Source organism: Protopterus annectens, chromosome 13.part0, assembly GCF_019279795.1.
Source record: "Protopterus annectens isolate FY-2018-M chromosome 13.part0, PAN1.0, whole genome shotgun sequence".
Classification (NCBI taxonomy): domain Eukaryota; kingdom Metazoa; phylum Chordata; order Ceratodontiformes; family Protopteridae; genus Protopterus; species Protopterus annectens.
Window position 1 is genome coordinate 130,341,239 of NC_056747.1, and position 22,416 is coordinate 130,363,654.

The 22,416-nt window shown below is 39.1% G+C and overlaps 1 protein-coding gene across 1 annotated transcript in view; it reads left to right on the top strand.

Annotated features, from left to right (window-relative positions):
- The window catches only part of LOC122817653 (disintegrin and metalloproteinase domain-containing protein 10-like), a 1,242,151-nt gene that overhangs the window by 1,060,807 nt on the left and 158,928 nt on the right, over window positions 1-22,416 (top strand). Inside the window, exon 12 of the mRNA XM_044090715.1 lies at window positions 16,133-16,316. Within this exon, the coding sequence (XP_043946650.1) occupies window positions 16,133-16,316 (184 nt within the window). The remainder of the gene's footprint in view (window positions 1-16,132; window positions 16,317-22,416) is intronic.

A 22,416-nucleotide genomic window follows, 5' to 3' on the forward strand; every position in this document is an offset into this window, starting at 1 on the left:
ATTTACCTCAGCTGAGCACAGCTGCAGGGTGTGCAAACCCATGCAAACATGGGCTTTTAAACCAGAAAGTTGAAAGGGATGGAAAACTGCCCAAACAGCCAATAAACTACAATTTCTGGTCCAGAAACCACTCTTCTTTTGGTAGATAGGCTACCTACTGCTTACCACTCCCACTGATAAGCTGGAAGGCTTCCCTCCAGCACAGAAAGATCGGGGGCTTAGAAGCTTACAAAATAGTCCTGGATACAGCAAGTCTTTATCTGGACTAGACTAGTAACAGGAAAGGCTGGAAATAAGTTTAGAACTTTTTTTTTTTTTTTTTTTTTGCAGAAAAGCAGTTAAAACTGTAGCAAAAACACTTTACATGTAGTACAAGCTAGCAAACTTGAGTGTGTACAATATTAATGCAAATGCAGTTTAAATAAATGCAAATAAATTAAAAACAACAAAAGGAAACAAGTGCAGAGAGCAGTAAATTATGTTGAAATGATGAAGGCCAGCAAGTATATGAAAGTAGAAAATAAATGGAAGAACATTAAAGTGTTAATAATATTACCATAAGACACAGTTTGGACATGAGAACTGTAATTCTGCAAAAAGTGGAAAGAAAAATACTGGAAGTTTGTCGATTGTGGTAAACTAGTGTGAGAGCTCTAAAGCATATTTTTCACTGTGTCATTAATATTTAGAAAGATAATGAAAGGACTGAAGATGTAACTGAAAGTAAAAATGTGAGTTTTAATAATATATGTATAATAAATATCTTTAAATCTAGTGCATGCTAGAGTGTAAAGAAGTTCTGTACACTATCCTGAGATGTGAGTTAAGAAGCAAGCTTATCAGTGACTGCTGCTAATGCTAGTAAAAAAGTACTTTTGTCTCAACTCTAACTTGCTCAGAGGTTTATACCATAACAAGATAAATGCTAGATACAGATAATATAATGTTGTGATCTTTGGCTGCTGGGGATAGAAACTGAAGTGAACTGATCATAAGTGTGTATTAAAATTATTGCAACTCCCTCACTTTATGCATAGAAGTGGAAGTGTACTCTAAAATCATGTAAAATGATAGTTTCCCACTGTTTGAGAAGAGTTCTATCATACAGTTGCAAAACCATTAGCTGGTGTTTTTTTAATCTATCAGCAAAGCTCTACAGTTACAGATGAACCGTCTAGAAGTGCAGGTAATTAATCAGGAAATGATGGAACCACGAACTCTGAAACATCTGTATGAGAAACACTGAAATTAGTACTTGAACAAGAAGTGACAAGTAGTTCGGTGAAAATAAATGAAGTCTGATACATTGAAGGGGACACAAGCAGGTTCATTCCTAGTAGCATACAGCACTTTGTTATGAATCAAAACAGTGCACATTCTAATCTATTTAATAGTAGCTGATGTTCTGTTCCTTAAAGTTAAAATTCAGTTAATGTAGTGTGTGCAAATTGTTTCTCACATCTAGGAGGGAAATTAAGATGGGACAAGAATGGAGGTGTTGATGCAGGAAAAAGCAGACTGAAACGTTTTCAGCATAATTAATTCTAACTTTAGAATGAGTAAAGACTGTAGGTGTAGTTTTCTATATCAGGCAACTGCTTATACATGGAGAGGTAACTTTCCTTTTTTGAAAGTATATATAGTTGTGTGTGTTTGCTGTGAGTAAAAAAGGGGTTAGAGGTTTAAAATGAACACATACATAGTTTTTTGTTTATTTGTTTCATGGGTGTTGCAGTGAAACAAAAAGGTTAGGAAATATGACATTGGTTAAAAGAGAAGTATTAATGTGTTTAAGCTGCTAGTTGGAAACATATATTCAAAAATATACAAGTCATATATAGTTTATCATCCAGAAAAGAAGCTGGAGGCCATGCTTAGAAAATAACTGAAGGCATTTATTGGGGGGGGGGCAAGAGTTAATTGGGATATATTGTTTCTCCCAAAGAACAAAGTGGTTTAGGTTTACCAGATGTGAGGGGATACCTTATAGCTACACAGTTAAGGCTCATTTGCATAACTCAAGCAAAATATTAGAAATCAAAATAAAAAGAAATTATATTGAAATAGTAGTGGTGTTGGGGGAGTTCATGAAATAGGGAGAGGGTAGGAGTTTGGATGCACAGCTTAACAGAGAACAATAACAACTCTACAGAACATTATATTTACAAAGTAGCAGAAAGTATTTAGGGAATTAAGCCAACAAGGGAATGATGAAGGGTGATTTTACCAAAAGAGATTCATGTGAATAGAGTCATACAAAATAGAAAATAGAATGCTGGGACTTAATAGAGTTAGTTAACAACTGAACTGAGAAATTAGGAGTAAATAGCAAGGGAGAGAAAAGTCATAGAGTGAGATGAGACCAAGCAGAAATTTGGTATGCGGGTTGGAGACTGCTTTCCCTATCATGGATTGATAACAGTCTGCAGGTACAAAGAAAGGAATAACAGGATGCTACATGAAAGGCCAGCTCTGAATGAGATTTTATGTGAGTCTAGAACAGAAACTGCAGTTTAAAAATGATAATTAGTAGGACATAAAAATAATGCACGGTAGCTATAACAATCAATCAGAAGAAATTAGATAAGAATGGGAAATTAGAAAAGAAAAGAAATATACAAAAGAACAATGGGAGGATAATTGTATGGCTCCCCAGTATGCAACACAATCTAGAAGGTTTAGGAGTTTTGTATAGAAGTATTTCCATGTATATTTTATAGCCAAAATATACTTCAGATAAATTTTCTACAGGTAGACAACAAATGTTGGAAGTTTTATGAGAAAGAGAGGGGTACTTGGGAACATGTTGTTTTGGGAATGTAATGGGCTGGCAGATTTTAAAATTCCCTACAGGGTGCATTCTTAAAAATGCTAGGGGAGAAAATTACTATAACTAAGGAAATGATCCTTTTGAGCTAGGATATATAAATTGAATTTTCTAGATATAGTAAAAGCCTATGAAGTTCAATAATGCAGGCTCCCAAAAAAAATCAATTATTAGAAAATGTAGATCAAATTTCTAAATCAGCTATTAGTGAATTTTTAAATATTATAAAGGAGATAAAAGAATTAGAGCGGTGATCTTTAGAAAAGGGAAGGAGCAAACTGCATAAAAATAAACTGAATTAGTGCAAGCAATACATGCAGAATAACTTTCAGTAGGAGGAGTGAAATTTCAGGTAAGGCAGGACTTGAGCGGTCTGTGTAATGCTGAAGTGAAAGATAATTAAGAAAGAAACCACATATGTGTAATGCATGAAAAATAAAAATGTTTGTAATGGTTTGTTTTCTTTTTTATAATAGTTTCTGTATCCATGTCACTATGCAGTGTGTGAAGTTAATAATGGTTTTAAAATATTTATAGAACATTAAAGTAATTTGTGCTTTAGCTGTTATTCTTAAGCGCATCTTCCAACTCTCAGTCGTCTGTAATACAAAAGGATTTTATTCTGTGGAAAAAGGTATTTTAGCTGATTGATTCAATGTAATGTTTATATACGTTTTAACCTACTTTTTGTTTTTGATGTTTACTACTTACTTTCCTTCCTCGGCCTTCATTGAAATGGGGTCTTCTCAGCCCAATCAGAATTTCTTGGTAAAAAAACACAACTAATTGAACAAAATAATAACATTTATGCACAACATATTTATTATGTGGGGAAGCAATATATGTGTTGGGGCTTTTAAGCTACACTTGATCCAATGTACTAATTATATGAAATTCACTTTTGCATATGATTTTGAAACAATATTAGCAAATTGGATTTTGCAGTATACTCATTTTCCATTGTTCAGACTGATTAAATTCAAAGCCTACTGCAGGCCTTTAAACAGTTTGCCACAAATTAATGTTGCATCATAAATTCTTGTCCTCAGCCAGCAGTCCAACCCCCCCCCCAAAAAAAAAGCACATAAAGTTGCCCAGTCTTCTAATTTGCAGAGGTAAAGCATTCCACCATCATCCTAATCTACATGAATGTTCCTGAATTTTAATACCTAAATTAGCTACAACTCTTTTACTAGACAATTTCTCTAGCCTTGCCTGTACCTATGTTTTTTTGTTAGTTTAATAATCTATCTTGTTTAAAACCTTTGAATTCTTTCAACTATTTTCATTTGATTAATATATGATTAGACTAATGCACAGTATTTGGTATCAATAACCTTGTCCCTAATAGTTATTGATTAGAATATGTCCCTAATAATACAGTAATACAAGTAATTTTTTTCAAACATCACTCCCAGTAACTTTTTATTATCCACTTATCCTAATAACACATAATTTAACAAGAAAAGATGACAAGGGATTTTATCCCCAAAGTGTATATTTTATTGTTTAGCATTAAACTCCGTATTCTTTATACTACCCCATGTATCTAGCATGTCCATAAATCCCTTCACATTGTACTCATCTTTTAAATTCATGACTATGGACTCAACTTTCATTTCATTTGCAAATGTGCTCACCCATATAATACTTAAGAATGGAAAATCAGCAGCCATGAAGAAGGTAAATGTGCCAAGTCCATAATCCCGTGGAACCCCACTTTCTACTGTTCTAGTCTCAGATATAACTTCACGTATTTTAGCTCTACATTTCCTATTCTGTAACCACTCTCTGCATAGCTGTTTATATTTATTCTACTCATTATGCTAAGAGATCTTAGCCAGGTCCAAGTAATGAACCTCAACAGGCAATCCTGAATCAGTCTCCTCCCAAACTGGTGGTAAAATATAATTAAGTTAGTCAATCAGGATCTTCATTCTGTAAATCTGTGTTAGTAGACATCTTTACAAGAAATGAGGGTGTCCGAAAAGATGTCACACAAAATTCGCTCAAAACACTTCCCTAATATACAGATCAAGCTTATGGAACAATAGTAGTCCACCAAACTAGAGATACAAATATATTCTGGATTGGAACAAATAATGGCTCTCTCCAGACCCCAAGAACAAATTCTGTTATTAATAATTCCTGAAACAGATATTACAAACATTCTACTATTTGGTCTGTTATGTTCATAAAGAAGAAGCCAAGCCATTCAATCCATATGGGCCGGCTGACAAATATGACATAATAGTTTTACAAGCCCCCTCTGTAGCTATTTCTGTTAGCTATTTCTGTTAGCTACAGACACTTGTCCTGACTGAATAACATATCAGCCTTGTGTTGACAGTCTATAATGCCAATGATGCCATAAAGTTTCCCAAAAACGTATTTTGCAGAATAATAAGATCAGTTATAGGGACCTCATTTTCTACAATCCTCACAGTAGTATGAGAATTAGTTCTATATCTCCTGAAATGCTTGTACAAAGCCTTTTCATTATTTATGATCATCTCTACTAGCTCTTTGTCAAACTCACGTCTTCGGGAACACAACTTCCTAAGACTGATTCTAGCCTTAGCACACCTATTTTTACTTACTTGACTAGGACTCCTATTATAAACCCTTCATAGACAGTTATTTCTCTTTTTACTTTGTTCCAATTTCATTGTCTACTGTGAACATATAGAACTTCTCTGCCTCCCAACGACATTGGATATATATTTGCCTATTATTTCATTAATAAAATGATAAAATATATCCCATAAATCAGAAATATGACAACATTTTTCTCCTCAATTCCATTCCTTTAGTTGACTGTTTATTAGCTTGTAATCAGCCTTATAATATACTTTTCTAAAACTATTGACCATTGTTGTGTTTGTATCATACTTTGCTTTTATTACCCATTTAATAGTATAATGATCTGACTTCTGAAGTCTGGGAAGAATATCATACCTGTGTACTACAGTGTCTGCTTTTACCCACAATACATCAAGGATTTACAGTTCTCATTGGCTCCTTAATACTTTGTTTGTACCCTTATTCCATACTAATTCTTACAAATTCACCAATCACGGCATTTCTTTACCATTAAAGTTCCAAATTCCACTTTATATATAAGGAATCAGGATACTGAGGCCTTGTATTAAATATACACAAGAAAGCCCCAGCAGTAATAACTGTTAGTGTCGTAATAGTATGCACCTTTTACAGTGAAAGAAAAAGATAGTCAAGGCTCAGGTTATTAGAGCTAGCTGGTTAACAGTCAATGGTACATTTTATAGCAGTGAAGATTTTCATGAGGAAGTTTTGCGATAGAAGTTACTCAGGGTCTGTAATAGGAGAAATGATTACAAGTTACATCTGACAGCAGAGACAGGTATAAGCCTTTTATTGTATATTTTGAAGCTATAGTTACCAATAATAATAAAACAACAGAGATTTCTTGCTATGTTTAACACTTGTTGATTCAGATAGTATTAACAGCATTACACAAAATAACTGGTACATTCTTATTTTTTTTCTGTTTTTTTATATTAGATTATGTGCACTTGAGACATAGGGAAGGAGACCTCCTGAGGAATATAAATGTCATGTATGTTTGAACTTTGGCATTTTCCAGAAACTGAGGTTATTAATCATTAAATTGATTTACCATAATATCAGCAGGTGTTACAATAAACAGAAGGGAATTTTGACCAAAAATGAGAAAAGTAATTCTCAGAATGATAGAGCAGTTGTCATTGAAAAACAACTCAGGAGCTTAATAAAATTCATCAAAGTCAAGCCTGAGGTTGAAATAGCTGCCCAAGACCTTTTTAGCAATGTTTATAATCTCAAAAGCACAATGCAGCAGTGCACTGAGCTGATTGTGAATGATGTTACCTAAACTGAGGTTGAAGATATAGCTAACCTCTGGCCAATAAAGTCAACTCAAGTTTCACCCCTCTCTCTCCCCTTCGTCTGTCTCACAACATATACCTGAAACTCATGCATCAAAAGGGAAATTGGCTAAGCTTAAAACGAGCAGCAAGGGTAGCTAGCCTAGTACTTACCTACGAACTTAAGTTTGATTTAATTGGTTTCTCACAGTATGATGAAGTATTTATGAAAACTGTGCTTACTGTGAGACAGTTTAATAAAAGCTGGTGTGCTACTGGTCAATCCGGCATCCATTAGTTATTTATTTAATGAAGTTTTCCACAATATCTAATGAATCTTTGTCACCAATTTGGGAGACTAGAAAAGCTTTGTCTTGCCTAATGAGGTTATTAGTTCGTTTTCAAAATTGAGATGGAATGCTTAGTTCCCAGTCTTGATGTTTAGCAAGTTGTTGCTTCTAAATTATTCTTATTCTTATTCTTATTATTATTATTATTATTATTACCATATTCATAAAGGATACTCACACCTCCAGGTTGGTGGCAACGCATGAAGCTTCGGAAACCATCCAGGTGCAACTAACCATAGGCAAAACTCACAGCCTTCCTGAAGACACTGGAGGGTATAAATGTATCTCCAAACACCATCATATTGGGAGACTTTTCCTGGAGTTCATAAATTCAAATGCCATGGAACAGCTAGTTACTGTTCCACGAGAGGAGAAAATATACTAGATCTCATTGTCACAAACATGGGGACAAATCATTGGTGAGATCTGATCATAAACTAATCTCACGACCATAGTGAAGAACTTCTCTAAAGCAAACTTCACACTAACAAATGCCTTCTATGAACACCTCCAGGACTGCATGGATCAGGCAATCCCAAATAAAACCAAGACTCTTTCGGTGGACCCCAGCCATTAACAAACTTTACAATAAGAGGAGAAAGCTATTACATGATAGAACAAAATAAGTCACCCTGATCATTATTAGTAAAAACACTCATAAAATCAACTAAGGCCAATTTTGAGAGAAAAATTGCCATGGATTCAAAGGACAATCATAAGGCCTTTTTCAGCTATGTTAGGAACCTGGGTGGAAACTCACAGATATGCTCAGAATTAGTCCAAAATGATACAAAAATCACTGAACCCACAGACATTGCCAACATACTGGCAGACAGGTTCAGTGCAAACTTCCCCCTCTCCCCTAAAGGAGGACATCTCAAATGGCTGCTCTCTAAAGCTAAAAACACAGCATCAATGGGACCGGATGGTGTCCCCAAATGAGGAATTAAACCCACATAAGGCAGCTGTTTAATCTCAGCCTTACCACAGGATACGGCAACTGTGGTCCCACTCACAAAGGTGGCGCCTCACGGACCCTGGTAATAACAAGTCTAGTCTGCAAAGCTATGGAGAGGATCATAATGGAGCTCATAAACAAAGATATAGGGGACTTGCAGACATTGGACCCAACCCAGTTTGGCTTTGTCAAGGGAAGATCATGCCTTTTGAACTTGGAATAGTCACCAAGGCCATTGATGAGGGAAAGGCAGTCCATACAGCCTACCTTGACCTATTGTAGAAAAACTTACCAGCTTAAATGTAAACCCATATGTCACAAGATGGGTTGCAAACTGGCTTAAGGACAGAACCCACAGGGTTAGAGTTGCTGGCGCTGTGTCAGACTCCAAGCCGGTCACAAGTGGTGTCCCACAGTATTGTTTGGCATCTACTTCTCAGAAGTACAGGCCAACATGGGAGGACTAAAGTTTGCAGATGACTGCAAACTGGGCCATAGTGGAAAGTGCATCGGACACAGATATCCTTCAGAAGGGACTCACGGAAACACATAGCTGGTGCCAGAGCCATGGCCTGAAGTTAAACAAAAACAAGGTAACCCCAAGCTACCATATAGGTGGCAATCCACTAAGCACAGAAGAGGTTATCAGGGACCTGGGGACTCAGGTTGACAGTGGCCTTTCTTTTGACACTCACGTTGCTAAAGTGGTTAGAAAGACCTTCTACATTGCCCACCTGATCATGAAGGGATTCACATCCAGATCTAGTGAGGTCATTGTTCCCCTGTACTCTTCACTTATCAGACCAATGATCGAGTACAATGCCCCATTCGGGATGTATCTCACCCGACATCTGCAGCAATTGGAGAGACCCAAAAGTTCCTCACCAAAAGGATAACCAAAATCTGTCGTATGCTGCCAGATTGAAGAAACTCCAGCTCTATTCAGTCGCATACCATCTGCTCAGAGGTGACATGTGCCTGACATACAAGGCCATGTCCAACCCGGAATTAATGGACATGCTCCACCTTAAAATCCAAATCCACCAAAACCACTAGAGCAAGCGGATATAAATAGGACATGCTGGAGGGATAGATTTATCACTCAGAGACTCCTATGCTGTGGAATAAAATCCCGTCCATGTGAGGCAGAGCACCTCGCTGACTCTGTTCAAGAGAAATCTAGACCTGTGGATGGGAGATCGAGGTTTACCCGGAATCATCTCTGGGTCACTGCTGGACAGAGGCACAACAAACTAATGGGCACAGTATTTTTTCATATAAGGGGTGGCGTAAGCCACAATAATTTGGGCTAGGCTTATAAATGCCTTAGGGCAGATAGCCTAGCATAAACCTATGAACCTATGAACCTATTATTATTATTATTATTATTTTAAATTGCAGATAAGCTTGTCAACACTTTAAAGTAACTTCCTGTATTTGTTTCTAGAAAGTTCATCTCCTTCATGTTTATATAGTGCCAAACATGTCCTTTTCCATCAGAGCATGCTTGAATATAATACTTATCCAGGGAAAGGTTTTAACTTTGGCTCACGTTACTCTAACAGGGGCATGTCTATTCAATAATATAGTAGGAAACTTAGAAAATTCAGAGATATGTTCATCTATAATGAAGAGGGTATCCAGTAGAGACAAGCTAACTCCATTTGTCCAGTTGTATATTCTGGTAATCTCCTGACACTTTTTATCTTGATGTTAACCATAGGAACTGCTTTTAGTGAATTGCCTCACTGTGGTTCCTTCTGTCATTTTCCTTATCCAGGATCATTAAATATTCCTGACATGTGGAACGTGCAAGTGCAAAATGGTCATTGACTAAACTGTGAATCAGGAAATGGGGTCAGGAAGTATAGGTGATGAACTATGCAGACGTGTAATTGTATGGGCATCAGTTCATTTATATTCTTGATAGGAATCCAGAGATAAACTTGGCTGACCATCTCAGAAAAGACACCTGTGATAATTTATTTATTTATTTTACAAATCTCTACACGTGCCAAACTGGTCATGACTGGAGGACTGACTGGTACAAGCTATTTAACATCTGAGATTACTGTGTGGTAAGAAATTATTTGAGACAAGTCGTGTCTGAGACAAAAAGTCCAAGTTTGTGGCACACCAGTTTTCCTTGGACAAAAAGTCCCAGTTTGTGGTGCACCAGTTTTCCTCAGACAAAAAGTCCCAGTTTGTGGTATACCAGTTTTCCTCAGAGAAAAAGTCCCAGTTTGTGGTGCACCAGTTTTCCTCAGACAAATAGTCCCAGTTTGTGTTGCACCACTTTTCCTCCAACGAAAAGTCCCAGTTTGTGGTACACCAGTTTTCCTTGGACAAAAAGTCTCAGTTTGTGGTGCACCAGTTTTCCTCAGACAAAAAGTCTCAGTTTGTGGTGCACCAGTTTTCCTCAGACAAGAAGTCCCAGTTTGTGGTGCACCAGTTTTCCTCAGACAAGAAGTCCCAGTTTGTGGTGCACCAGTTTTCCTCAGACAAGAAGTCCCAGTTTGTGGTACACCAGTTTTCGTCAGTACCTGCAGTAGTGGGCCAGTTCTGTGGCCAGATGAATAAATTAAATTCTACTGCAGTGTCTGAAGGACAGTAGGATGGGGCAAATTTTAAGTGCAATTTATGTTCTTTTTGTTGGATGTTTCTCTTCAGTTAAATCTAAACTGCTGCTGGCCCTGCAAGACTGATGTTCCATTAAATAATCTATTAAATCATTGCTCAGAAATACTTGTGGTAATAGTCACACATAGGATAAAGCCAGTGAGAACAAGAATATAGTGTGATGTGCACTTTGTACAACTGTATTTATCATACTGTTGACCAGACTGTAGCAGTAGATGCCCTAACTGCATGATTACAAGTGCAGGTTTAATGAGTATCCTGTAACGAAAAAAGGTCAGTGACAGGAGATTGAAAAGATGATCTTGCAAGGCTTATTTAAATTGATAGCCTGTGTTTTACTGTTATTCTCACAGAATTATGAAGAGCATAAAAATAAACTATTTACTATGACTATCGTTCCAGCTGTAATGAAGATTCTCAAATCATGGAGAGCTCCTGTGACTTCTGCATACCTACTTTGGCTTTGTGAGCAGAATAAATATTGACAGAGTAGAGGCCATGCCCAGAATAAGTCAAAGCATGCTAGTTTAACTTGCTGTTCCTTTCCAGCAGTTTACAACATGCAGTGCATGGCATTGCACTGGTGATTTCAGCTCTGCTTGTGAAAATGTAGCAACACATGACTGTAGCTGGCTGTATTTTGCTATCCTTTTGTAGCATTATAAGAGAACATTAATGATGGTTTAAATATCTGTGAAGAAATGTCTTCCTACTGGAAGGAAAATTTCTTAGGCCAATAACACTTCTTTATTTTCCTTTTTTTCTTCATCCTTATTGTAAAATACTCCCAAAATGTGTAGTAAATCTGGTAAAATATGCAAGGAAATAAATACATTTATAGAATTATTTATTCCATTACAGCTTTGTTCATTCAAGTTTACTGATCTGCAAAACTGGTTTTGAGATTCAATTTTTTGGATATAATTGTATAAGTATGCTGCAAAGTATGAAGGTGCAACTGCTCTACACCATGTCAGACTTATAAAAGTGCAACTTCTCCACACCATGTCAGACATAAAAGTGCAACTTCTCCACACCATGTCAGACATAAAAGTGCAACTTCTCCACACTGTGTCAGACTTATAAAAGTGCAACTTCTCCACAGCATGTCAGAGTTATAAAAGTGCAACTTCTCCACAGCATATCAGAGTTATAAAAGTGCAACTTCTCCACACTGTGTCAGAGTTATAAAGGTTCAACTGCTCTACATGTCAGACTTATAAAAGTGCAACTTCTCTACACCATGTCAGACTTATAAAAGTGCACTTTCTCCACACCATGTCAGACTTATAAAAGTGCAACTTCTCCACAGCATGTCAGAGTTATAAAAGTGCAACTTCTCCACACCGTGTCTGAGTTAGAAAGGTGCAACTGCACCACACCATGTCACAGTTAGAAAGGTGCAACTGCACCACACTATGTCTGAGTTAGAAAGGTGCAACTGCACCACACCATGTCAGAGTTATAAAGGCGCAACTTCTCCACACCATGTCAGAGTTATATAAGTGCAACTGCTCCACACCATGTTATTGCTGAGTGCAAAAGTAGAATATTTCCAGTTCTCTGAGATGTAAAGAAGCATTCCCTTCAACCACTTATTCAGCATTATTTATTCCCACTTATTCTTGAACCCTGATAACTGTACTGTGGTCTGACCCTAGAAGTCTTTAGATTGCAGCCCCTGAAAAACAAACTGTCAAGGAAGAAATGGAAGGTATCTGCTGTTAGCAATGACATATACGGAGAGCTTCTGAGAATAGGCCAGTGAAAGCTTACTCACCCCATATGGTAAATGTTTACAGGCATTCTCAAAAGGCACTTTTGCTATTAGTCATGGGCATTATGTAGACTGAAATAATGTGTGTGAGTGTGTCTGTCTGTGTGTGCTCTTTAGAGGATGTAAAAAATATGAAGTAAAACTAAAAACTTCACCAAGGCAAACTGTACCCCCCTAGTCCCACCCCCAGCTGGAAGTGGCAACTACACCGAAGCTTAAACTAAAGCCCTGTACAATCACTTGTATAAGTGTAGAGACACAGCTGTTTCAGAGAAAATCCCCAAGTAAAAACAAGTTGCCATGGCGGACATATAGCATCAACAAACCTTACAATAAACACAAAAAGGTTCCTGTCCAGGAAGGCAAAAGCAAGGCCCCAGCAATGGAAAAAACATCCTCCTCAGCCTCAACAGGCAAATAAGACAACATGGCAAATCCTCTAAGGGCATATTTGAGAAAAACCTAGCAAGCACAACCAAGAATAACCATATGGCCTTTTACAGCTATGTACATAGCCTAAAAGGTAAGAACCAAGCATGTGCAGAACTAGTGACCAATGGTATCACACACACACTGATGCCACAGTGATAGCAAATCTGCTAGCAGATATGTTTGGTGAAAATTTCACTAACTTATCCCTGCTAAAATTATCACAAACCTTGTCACAACCCCCTGAAGAGCAGGTCATTAAAGCCTTGTCCAGCGCAAAAAACAAAGCCTCTATGGGACCAAATGGCATCACAGGCTGTCTTCTAAACAGGCTAAAACATGAACTAGCATCACCATTAAGTACCCTTTTCAGTCAAAGCCTAACCACAGGCTTTGTTCCTATGGAATGGAGAACAGCAGCAGTTATTCCCCTCTACAAAGGTGGCCTAGCAACAGACCCAGGAAATTACAGACCCATAAGCCTGATCAGCCTCATCTGTAAGGCCATGGAGCATATCATTATGGACATAAGTGAACTCCAAACCCTGGATCCAACCCAATTTGGCTTTGTCAAGGGCATATCCTGCCTGTTAAATCTGGTGGATTTCTTCAAAAATGTGACCAGGGCCATTGACAAGGACAAATCTATGCACACATCAAACCTCGACTTGGCAAAGGTTTTCAACACAATCCCACACTCTGGCATTACCGATAAACTTAGCAAACTGAATGTAACCCCCTTTATTGTAAGATGGTTTGCCAACTGGCTCAGAAACCAGACACACACTATCAAAGTGGGTGATTCCACATCAACCAGCAGACCTGTCACCAGCAGTGTGCCACAAGGGTCAGTGCTGGTTCCCCTACTGTTTGGTATATACTTCTCAGAAGTTCAGTCCAAAACTAAGGGGTTGTAGCTGACCAAGTTTGGAAACGACTGCAAACTAGATGCAATTATCGAATCCCCAAATTATGTCAGTATACTCCACAAGGGTCTTACGCAGACCAATGACTGATGTCTCAGTCATGGTCTTAAACTGAATGCAAAGATACGCACCATCATTCCCTTTGTCAAAACAACGTCCCTGCACACTATCAAATCACAATACCCAAAGTACCTATGAAGTGGTAAGGGATCTAGGATCACAGGTTGACCGCGACTTAAATTTGACCACCATGTGTCTACTGTAGTAAGGAAGGCTTTCTACATAGCACATTTGATTAGTAAAGGCATCGCCTTGAGAGCAAAGAAGGTTATAACTACTCTATACTCAGCACTAATTAGGCCCATAATTGAGTATAATGCCCCATTCAGCATGTACCATACAAAGCACCTGCAGCAATTGCAGAGACCTCAGATGTTTCTAGCAAAGAAGATCAAGGGACTCCAGCACGTGCCTTCCACAGACCAACTAAAGTCCCTGTCACTATACTCTGTATCATATAGACTTCAAAGGGGAGACTTATGCCTGGCTTACAGATTTATCTCAGACTCAAACCTAATGAACTTACTGCACATCCGTAAATCAAACTGGACTAGGACTACCTGTTCCAGGGAACTAAATATGACCTGTGACTTAAATAGGACATGCTGGAGGGACAGATTTGTTGTCCCAGCAACTGCTGCATCTTTGGAATAGGCTACCAATTCATGTAAAACAGACCACCACTATGACACTGTTCAGAAAGAACCTGGACAAGTTGATTGGGCACTGTACATTCTTACTGGGATAGTGCCTACAACCCTCCTGGACATGGGCAGTCATTACTAAATGCAATCCTGGGTATGGGCTAGTGTATCTATGATATTACATTGGGATGAAATGGCTAGGCTTGTAATGACCACCGAGTTAATAGCCTAGTAAACTCCTATGATCCTATAGGTATTATGTGTTTGCTACCTTATATTTCAGTCAGTTTTGTAAGTTGAAATTATAAGTGTATTCACACTTGTCTGGAATTGTTTGTTTTTTCCAGTTATCCTTGTGCTTCAGTACTAACATGCTGTTTCTTTAACTGCTCTCAACTATTGCTATTAGGTAGCCCAGTAGTCATACACACACACACACACACACACACACACACACAAACACACACACACAAACACACACAGTCATTTCATCCACAGACAGGCCCCATACTCATCACTTACTGCCACTTTATTGGCTGTGTATACCTCAGCTCTCTGATTTGATTTTAAAAATGACTACAGTAAAGTACTCCAATGGTATCACACAAATGCACACTCACACTGCAAAGCCAGAAAAATGACTGTTTAATGGCAGCAAATGACAATAGGTTCAGTCACTGTCATCCACAGACAGCCCCCATACCCAGAAATAATACTCACTTTTTGAATGATTGTGATAAAACAACAATGGTCACAATAATGTCTTTCAACCTTGTTTCATTCAAACACTAGCCACAGTAATTGTTTTCCAACTTGCTTCATAAAAATACATTAGTGCTGCAATGGCAGAATAATAACTGCTCAACTTCAGAAAATAAGATCACAGTCTTGCTCATTTCAATCTACTCATAGCCCCATATGCAGCAATTCTAGCCATTTTGTTTGGTTAGGGTGAATAAAATGGTAACATAGTCCTGGAATGGCATTTTCATGGCTAGTTTCCTTTGAGCAACAACTTGACTATTAATAAGTTTAATCTTTTAAAAGTGATCACTTTTTAAACCAAAAATAAGAGTCTCTTTCAAAGTTAGTTATCATGCAGTGTTCACCATTAGTTAGCACAGACTGTAGCCAAGTGTGTCAGCGTTCTTAATTTGCAGAGGCACAATATCCTTGAGAAGAATATATAACACACAGGTAGGAAGGCAGTATAATCAACAGCCCATCATTAATTCCTGCAGGACTGCTATCTGAGGTGTTAGACACCTTGTAATCCCAAACAAATGGCATGTGCATGTGTCTGTGCTATGATCCTCCATTTTTATCATCAATCGTATTCTGGTATACATTATATATTATTTTGCATTTCCATTGCACAATGTCCCAACTGGCATCCTGTAAATAAACATCATCACTGGAGAGTGTTCCTGGCAAAACACATGCAAGCAGAACTGCAAGTAGTTTAAAGGGGGAATAATGTAATAGATACTTATAAAATGTCAAAGAAGAATGTGATAGTTGAAGAACTAATAGCAGTGATCATTAATTTACCAATATATAATGTTAAATCTGAAAACAATACCTGCATTTGCACTGTCATTTTAAGTTGAGATACAGATCTTTTCTTTATCTTGCAGCCCTAGCCAAGGCGTATGTTGCAGTCATGAGTGTGACTTTAAACCTTCCAGTCAAATGTGCCAAAGGGAGTCAGAGTGTGCCCTGAAGAGCTTTTGCAGTGGTATGGCTCCAAACTGTCCGGCAGCTGCTCCGAAACCCAACTACACTCTGTGTAATATGGGCACACGGATATGCTTGAATGGGGTAAATATGCAGCCTTTTCTGTAGAGCAGTTTATTTTTATTAAAACTAGATTCAGACTACATATCTTTAGAAAGTGTGTTAAAGTTTACCATACCAATTATGTTAAATATTGCTTGTGAGTTTATCTGCTGACCTGTTAACAATCTTGTGGGATGACTTTGCCTGAAACAGAAAGGTGCACAGGTGCCTACTGTAAGGTTAGTTGGAATCCAGAGCAGTGTTTGTGAAAATGGCATTCACTGCCTAACCCGAGTATGGGCTTTGCATCACTGTTTACACCTCCTGGGGCAGTCTTTCTCACCTTCAGATATTTCTTAATAAAATCTGTTGAGTCATGAGTCTCATCTCAGAAGCAGCTCCCCCCCACATTACTCTTAAAGGAACTAAATGGTTACCAGTAAAAGAACAAGTATGCATTTCAATGCAATGTCACTGTGAAAGCCCCTCCGAAGGGTATGTTGCTCCTTGATTGCCCTGAGTCAGCCTGCCTTACTCGGTTAGGTATGGAGCTAATAGCAATGTGAAACTATTTTGCCCTAGAATCTACCCAACTCATTCATCCTTTGACTTGAAAAACATTCAAATATGAGTGCCTTCTTCGAACATTTTAGTTTAAATCCCTGGTACAGAACCATTGTTTATTTTATGTTGCTTTTCAGATTATAATATGAAATTTTCCTGCTTTATCTAGTCATTAAACTGCATCAAACAGTCAATACATCCCTTTTCTCTGACTTATATTTGCATTCATTCTCTGAACTATGTTTACTTCCTCAACAAAAAACTAATAAAAGCAAGCTTGGATGAGTCTGATCAATTGAATAGTTTGACTGCCTCAGTTTTATCTCTAATAAATGGTACAAGGATGTAGCACTCTGCATGAGGGTGGGGATTGAGGTATAGCCCTATACATAAGGGTGGGGGTTGGGGTATAGCTCCCTGCATGGGGTGGGTGATTTCCCCATGTACAAATTTCTTCAGTGGCCACTCCACTCCACAAATCATGACTATCAGTCTTAAATAAGCTCAAAACCGCTGTGCTGACCTGCCCATTTCTGTCACTGTATTGCTGTATCTTGTTACATTTGGTTTGATTAATCACCAGAAATGGTGCTCCGTAGCATTTCATTCATCTGTTTAGCAAATAAATAATACATTCATTGCAGCAGTGGTGTATTAGACTTTTGGTATAAAGACAGTGTAGGGAGTCACTTATCTGATAAGAGACACTAGACCCTAGTTGGTACTTTACTGATGCTGGTGGCATGCTCAACTAACTCTGTTCTATAAACAACACTTAACTTGCACAATAACCCCAGTAATCCAAAAGTAAAACAGACAATCAATCATATCACATTCAAAGAAGAGATTTAAAATGGAACGTGTTTATGTTGAAATTAATAAAAGTTTATTTAAAAATAAATAATATGAAAGAAAAAAATAAGAAAATTAATGTTTGTCTCTTAGAATGGAATAAACGTATGGTACCATTCTCATTTTACAACTAAACTAACTGATTTTAGTAGTGAAAGAGCATATGAAACAGACAATAGCTAACAAACAGCACGGATCATAGACAACACACATAACTTTATACTATGTAGACTGCAGCATATCCTGTTACTCTACTCCCTGCCACCACAAATGTGTTTATCAAGTAATGCGAATTTTGAAAGAAATTGTTTAAAATGATGTCATACAGCTGTAGTAAGTTATATATAGTGCATGATCTATTCTTTATCTGGCAGTTGGTATAAGGTGTTAAGTTTGTGAGCGGTAGCTCTTGTGGTGAGTTTGATTCCCTCAGCTGTCATTTGACTATTGTGATTGAGTAACCTGCTCTAACAAACTTAGGTTCATAGGTTGGTACTAGACTATCAGCCCTAGGGCCTATGCAAGCCTAGCCATAACAATTTCCTGGCTATTTCTTCCCATACTATTTACTTCCCTGGACCCCTGTCTAACAGGGCGACTGACGTGATCCCCGGGGTTAATTTCCTTTCTCCCATCCAATCGTCAAGGTTCCATTTGAAGAGGGCCAAAGAGGCACTCTGCTTGACATGTATAGGCAATCTATTCCAGGGTCTGGGGAGTCTCTGGGTCAGGAACCTATCCCTCCAGCATGTTTTGTTTATTGTGATGACAAGGTTTAGATCCCTGGAGCATGTGTCTCTGAGGGATTGGGATTTCTTTAAGTGTAGCATGTCCAACAGCTCTGGGTTTGACATGGCCTTGTATGTTAAGCAGAGATCGCCTCTGAGTCGATGATATACGACAGAGTATAGCTGGAGTTTTTTAAGGTGGTCAGCGTAGGGCATCTGCTCTAGGGCTATGATTCTTTTAGTGAGGTATTTCTGCGGCCTTTCCAGTTGTTGCAGATGTCTTGAGAGGTACATACCAAACGGGGTGTTGTATTCTATAATGGGCCTAATGAGGGATGACTACAGTGGGACAATGACCTCCTTTTTTCTGGATGAAAAGCCCTTAGTGATGAGGTGTGCCACATAGAAGGATTTCCTGACTGTTGTGGCGATGTGGTTATCGAAGGTGAGACCACTGTCCACCTGTGTCCCTAAGTCTCTTATCACACTTTTGGTGTTTAGTGTACTACCACCTATATGGTAATTCATGGATACATGTTTTTTCCCAAAGGGGATAACTATACATTTCTTGGCATTGAGCTTGAGCCCATGGCTCTGGCACCAAGCATCTGTTTCTGTAAGGCCCTTTTGTAGAGTATCCACATCATTTGGGGATTTAATAATGGCTCCCAGTTTGCAGTCATCTGCGAACTTTGTTAGCCAGAGTCCCTTAGTGTTGGCCTGTACTTCAGAGAAGTAGATGCCAAACAAGAGTGGTCCCAGGACTGAACCCTGAGGTACTCCACTTGTCACTTGTCTGGAACTGGATTTGGAGTCGGCTACTTTTACAGTGTGGGTTCTATCAGTAAGCCAGTTAGCAACCCATTGGGTGACGTAGGGATTAATGCCCAGCTTAGTAAGTTTATCTATGATTCCAGAGTTAGGGATGGTGTCAAAGGCCTTGGCAAGGTCTAGATAGGCTGTGTGGACCACCTTACCCTTGTCCATGGCTCTGGAGACTGATTCAAAGAAGTCAATCAGGTTCAGGAGACAAGATCGGCCCTTCACGAACCCAAATTGGGTGGGGTCCAGTGTTTGAAGGTTGCCAATGTCTTCCATGATAATATGCTCCATGGCCTTGCAGATAAGGCTTGTCAGACTGATGGGACGGTAGTTTCCGAGATCCAAGGTGGATCCCCCCTTGTGGAGTAGGATAACTGTAGCTCTGCACCACTCAGTGGGCACGAAACCTGAGGTGAGGCTATGATTAAACATGACACTTAGGTGAGGTGCCAGTTCATATTGTAGTTTATGTAGTACACAGCCCGGGATGTCATCTGGTCCCATGGATGCTGTATTCTTAGCTTTGGAGAGTGTGTTTTTTACCCGTGTGGCCATTATTACTGGAATTTGGCAATCTTCCGGTATTGAGATGGGCCATTTAGGGGGTGAGAAGGGGGTGAAGGTGGCACTGAATCGATCTGCCAGGATATTGGCAATATCCTTGGGATCAGTATATTTAATGCCATTCTGTTTTAGCTCAGAGCAGATCTGAGCATTGCCATTTAGATTCTTGACATAGTTATAGAATGCCTTGTGGTTGTCTTTGGAATCTTTGGCAATTTTATTTTCGTAACTAGCTTTGGAGGATTTTATGAGGGATCTCAGTTTCTTACTGAGGCTGGTAAGGGAGTTTTTTGCATCCTGGGATTTTCCTCTTTTCTGCTTCAGTTTCTTCCTTTTATTGTAAAGTTTGTTTATGGCAGGGGACCACCAGATTGGCTTCCTTTTTTGGATGAGAGCATCTTTGTTCTATTTGGGATGGCACAATTCATGCATGAGTGGATGTGCTTGTACAGTGCCTTAGTGTAGGATTCAGCAGTTGAACTTTCAGTTCCCATCTGCATGGGTGTCATGACGTTTGTCACTTCTGACTTGTGTAGCATGAAGTTGGCTTTGGAGAAGTTTTTTATGGAGGTTTCCTTACTGGGGGGGTGGGGGTGGGATGTGGATGTTAAGGGTGATTAGCTTATGGTCAGACCTGACTAACGAGGGGCTGACCATAGGTGTGGAGCATCGATTTCCCATGTTGGTAATGACCAGGTCTAGGATATTGGAGCCCCTGGTGGGAGTATGGATTAGGTGATCCAGGGTGTTGGAATTTATGAATTCCAAGTACCATTGGGCAAAGGTGTTGGTACATGAGTAGTTTTCCCAGTTAATGGCAGGGTAGTTAAAATCACCCAGTATTAGGGTGTTTGGTTCTATCTTAATATTTTCCAGTATGTTTAGAAAGGTGTAGTGAGAATCTTGGGGTATGGTGGAGGATCTGTAGCAAGCTACAATTTGGATTGCAGTCTTACCTAGTGTTAGTTGAACCTGGAGAATTTCAGACACATTGTGTTGGGCAACTAACCTGGTGGTGTGAATATCCTTGGTGAATATTGACACTCCTCCACCTTTAGTGTTTCGGTCCAGGTTTGGTGGCTGAAACGTGTGGTAAGAGTTGTAGCCTGGTATTGCAGGGGTGCTCTCTGGAGCCTTGAACCAGGTCTCAGTTACTGCACAGATATCGATGTTCTCCATTTTTAGGAGTGCCTCGAGAGAGTGCATTTTGAGGTTTAGACTTCAAGCATTGAGTAGCATTACCTTCAGATTTTGCATGCTTGTACCTGTTACAGTGGTGGTTTTGTCCTTTGAACTTTGCCTAAAAAAGGCACTATAGGGGTGGCAAGAGCCTTAGCCAGTAACCTGAATCCCAGGGGTGACAGGTGCAGACCATCTCTGGCAAAGCATTGTGGTCTGTCAATCATGTCGTCCCAGACAGGCAGATACTGGATCCCCTTTGAATGACACCAGAAGCTTAGCTAATTGTTGAAGTCAATAATTTTGTCCTTATATTGTGGTATCATTCTGGGTGAAGGCAGGATGCTACTCAGGGCTAGGGTCATACCTGCCTGGGCCACATGATCCGAGAGCTCTTCCATGTCTCGTTTCATGTAGTCCAGGGAGGTATGTCTCAAGTCATTCACTCCAACATGGACAATGACAGAGTCATATCTGTACTTGTTGTGGAGTGACTTGAGTGCATGTGTTATGTGGTGGATCCTGGTACCTGACAGGCAGCTGACTGTAATTTTCTCATTGTTCAAACTGGTGAAAGGGACATCAGTGTGCCGGACTATAGAGTCACCTATGACTAAAGTGTTAGGTACATTGTCTTGCCTTAGGGCTGTTGATGGGTGGTACACTGGTGTTGTGAACTATGTGACACATTGGTTGTGATTGGTGTTTGTTTGAGTTTCAACTTCAGAGGTCCTTGGTGCTTGGGCAGGTTACAGTTAAGGGACTCTGCATATGTGGATCTAGTGTTGCTATATGTGGGTGTTGGTGGTGTGGGTTTAGAAGGGCTATGTGTTGCTTGAGGTGTAGTGTGGTTGTTAACCTTCTCCTCTTGACTGTCTAGCACAATCTTGGGTGGAGAGAGCTTTGCTTCCATTTTGGCTATGTAAGTGCATCTCTCACAGGTTGTAGTGTTGGGTGGTAGGAGGAGATGGTTGTCTGTGTACATGAGGCAATTGCTGCATTGCCCCAGTATGCCCAGATTCACCAGGTGGACAGGAGAAATCACCGGAAGCTGACCCTTGGACATGCCTGGTTTGGTGCTTTTTTTTTTTTTTTTTGTAAAGTACAGTAGCTGTTTTCCCTTACCTTAGCAAGGTACTTTGCAATTATAGGCTGTTTAGTGCGTTAGTGCCTACTATTAATTTCTCATTAACAAGTAGAGTTGAGTGCTTGTATCAATTTAAGGCTTCCTAGTGCTTTCCAGCAGGTATTAGAGAAAGTGCTAGTCACAGGGATGCTTAAAGGTAAGATGAAAAAAAATGCACACTGCAGTGTGCACTAGAGAAGTTAGATGTGAAAGTAGGTAACTTAAGTTTTACCTGTTTAAAAAGTTAAGGTTTAGTGGAGAGTTACTATTTTTAAAACAGCAAGATGGGTTGAAAGGGGTGGTCACT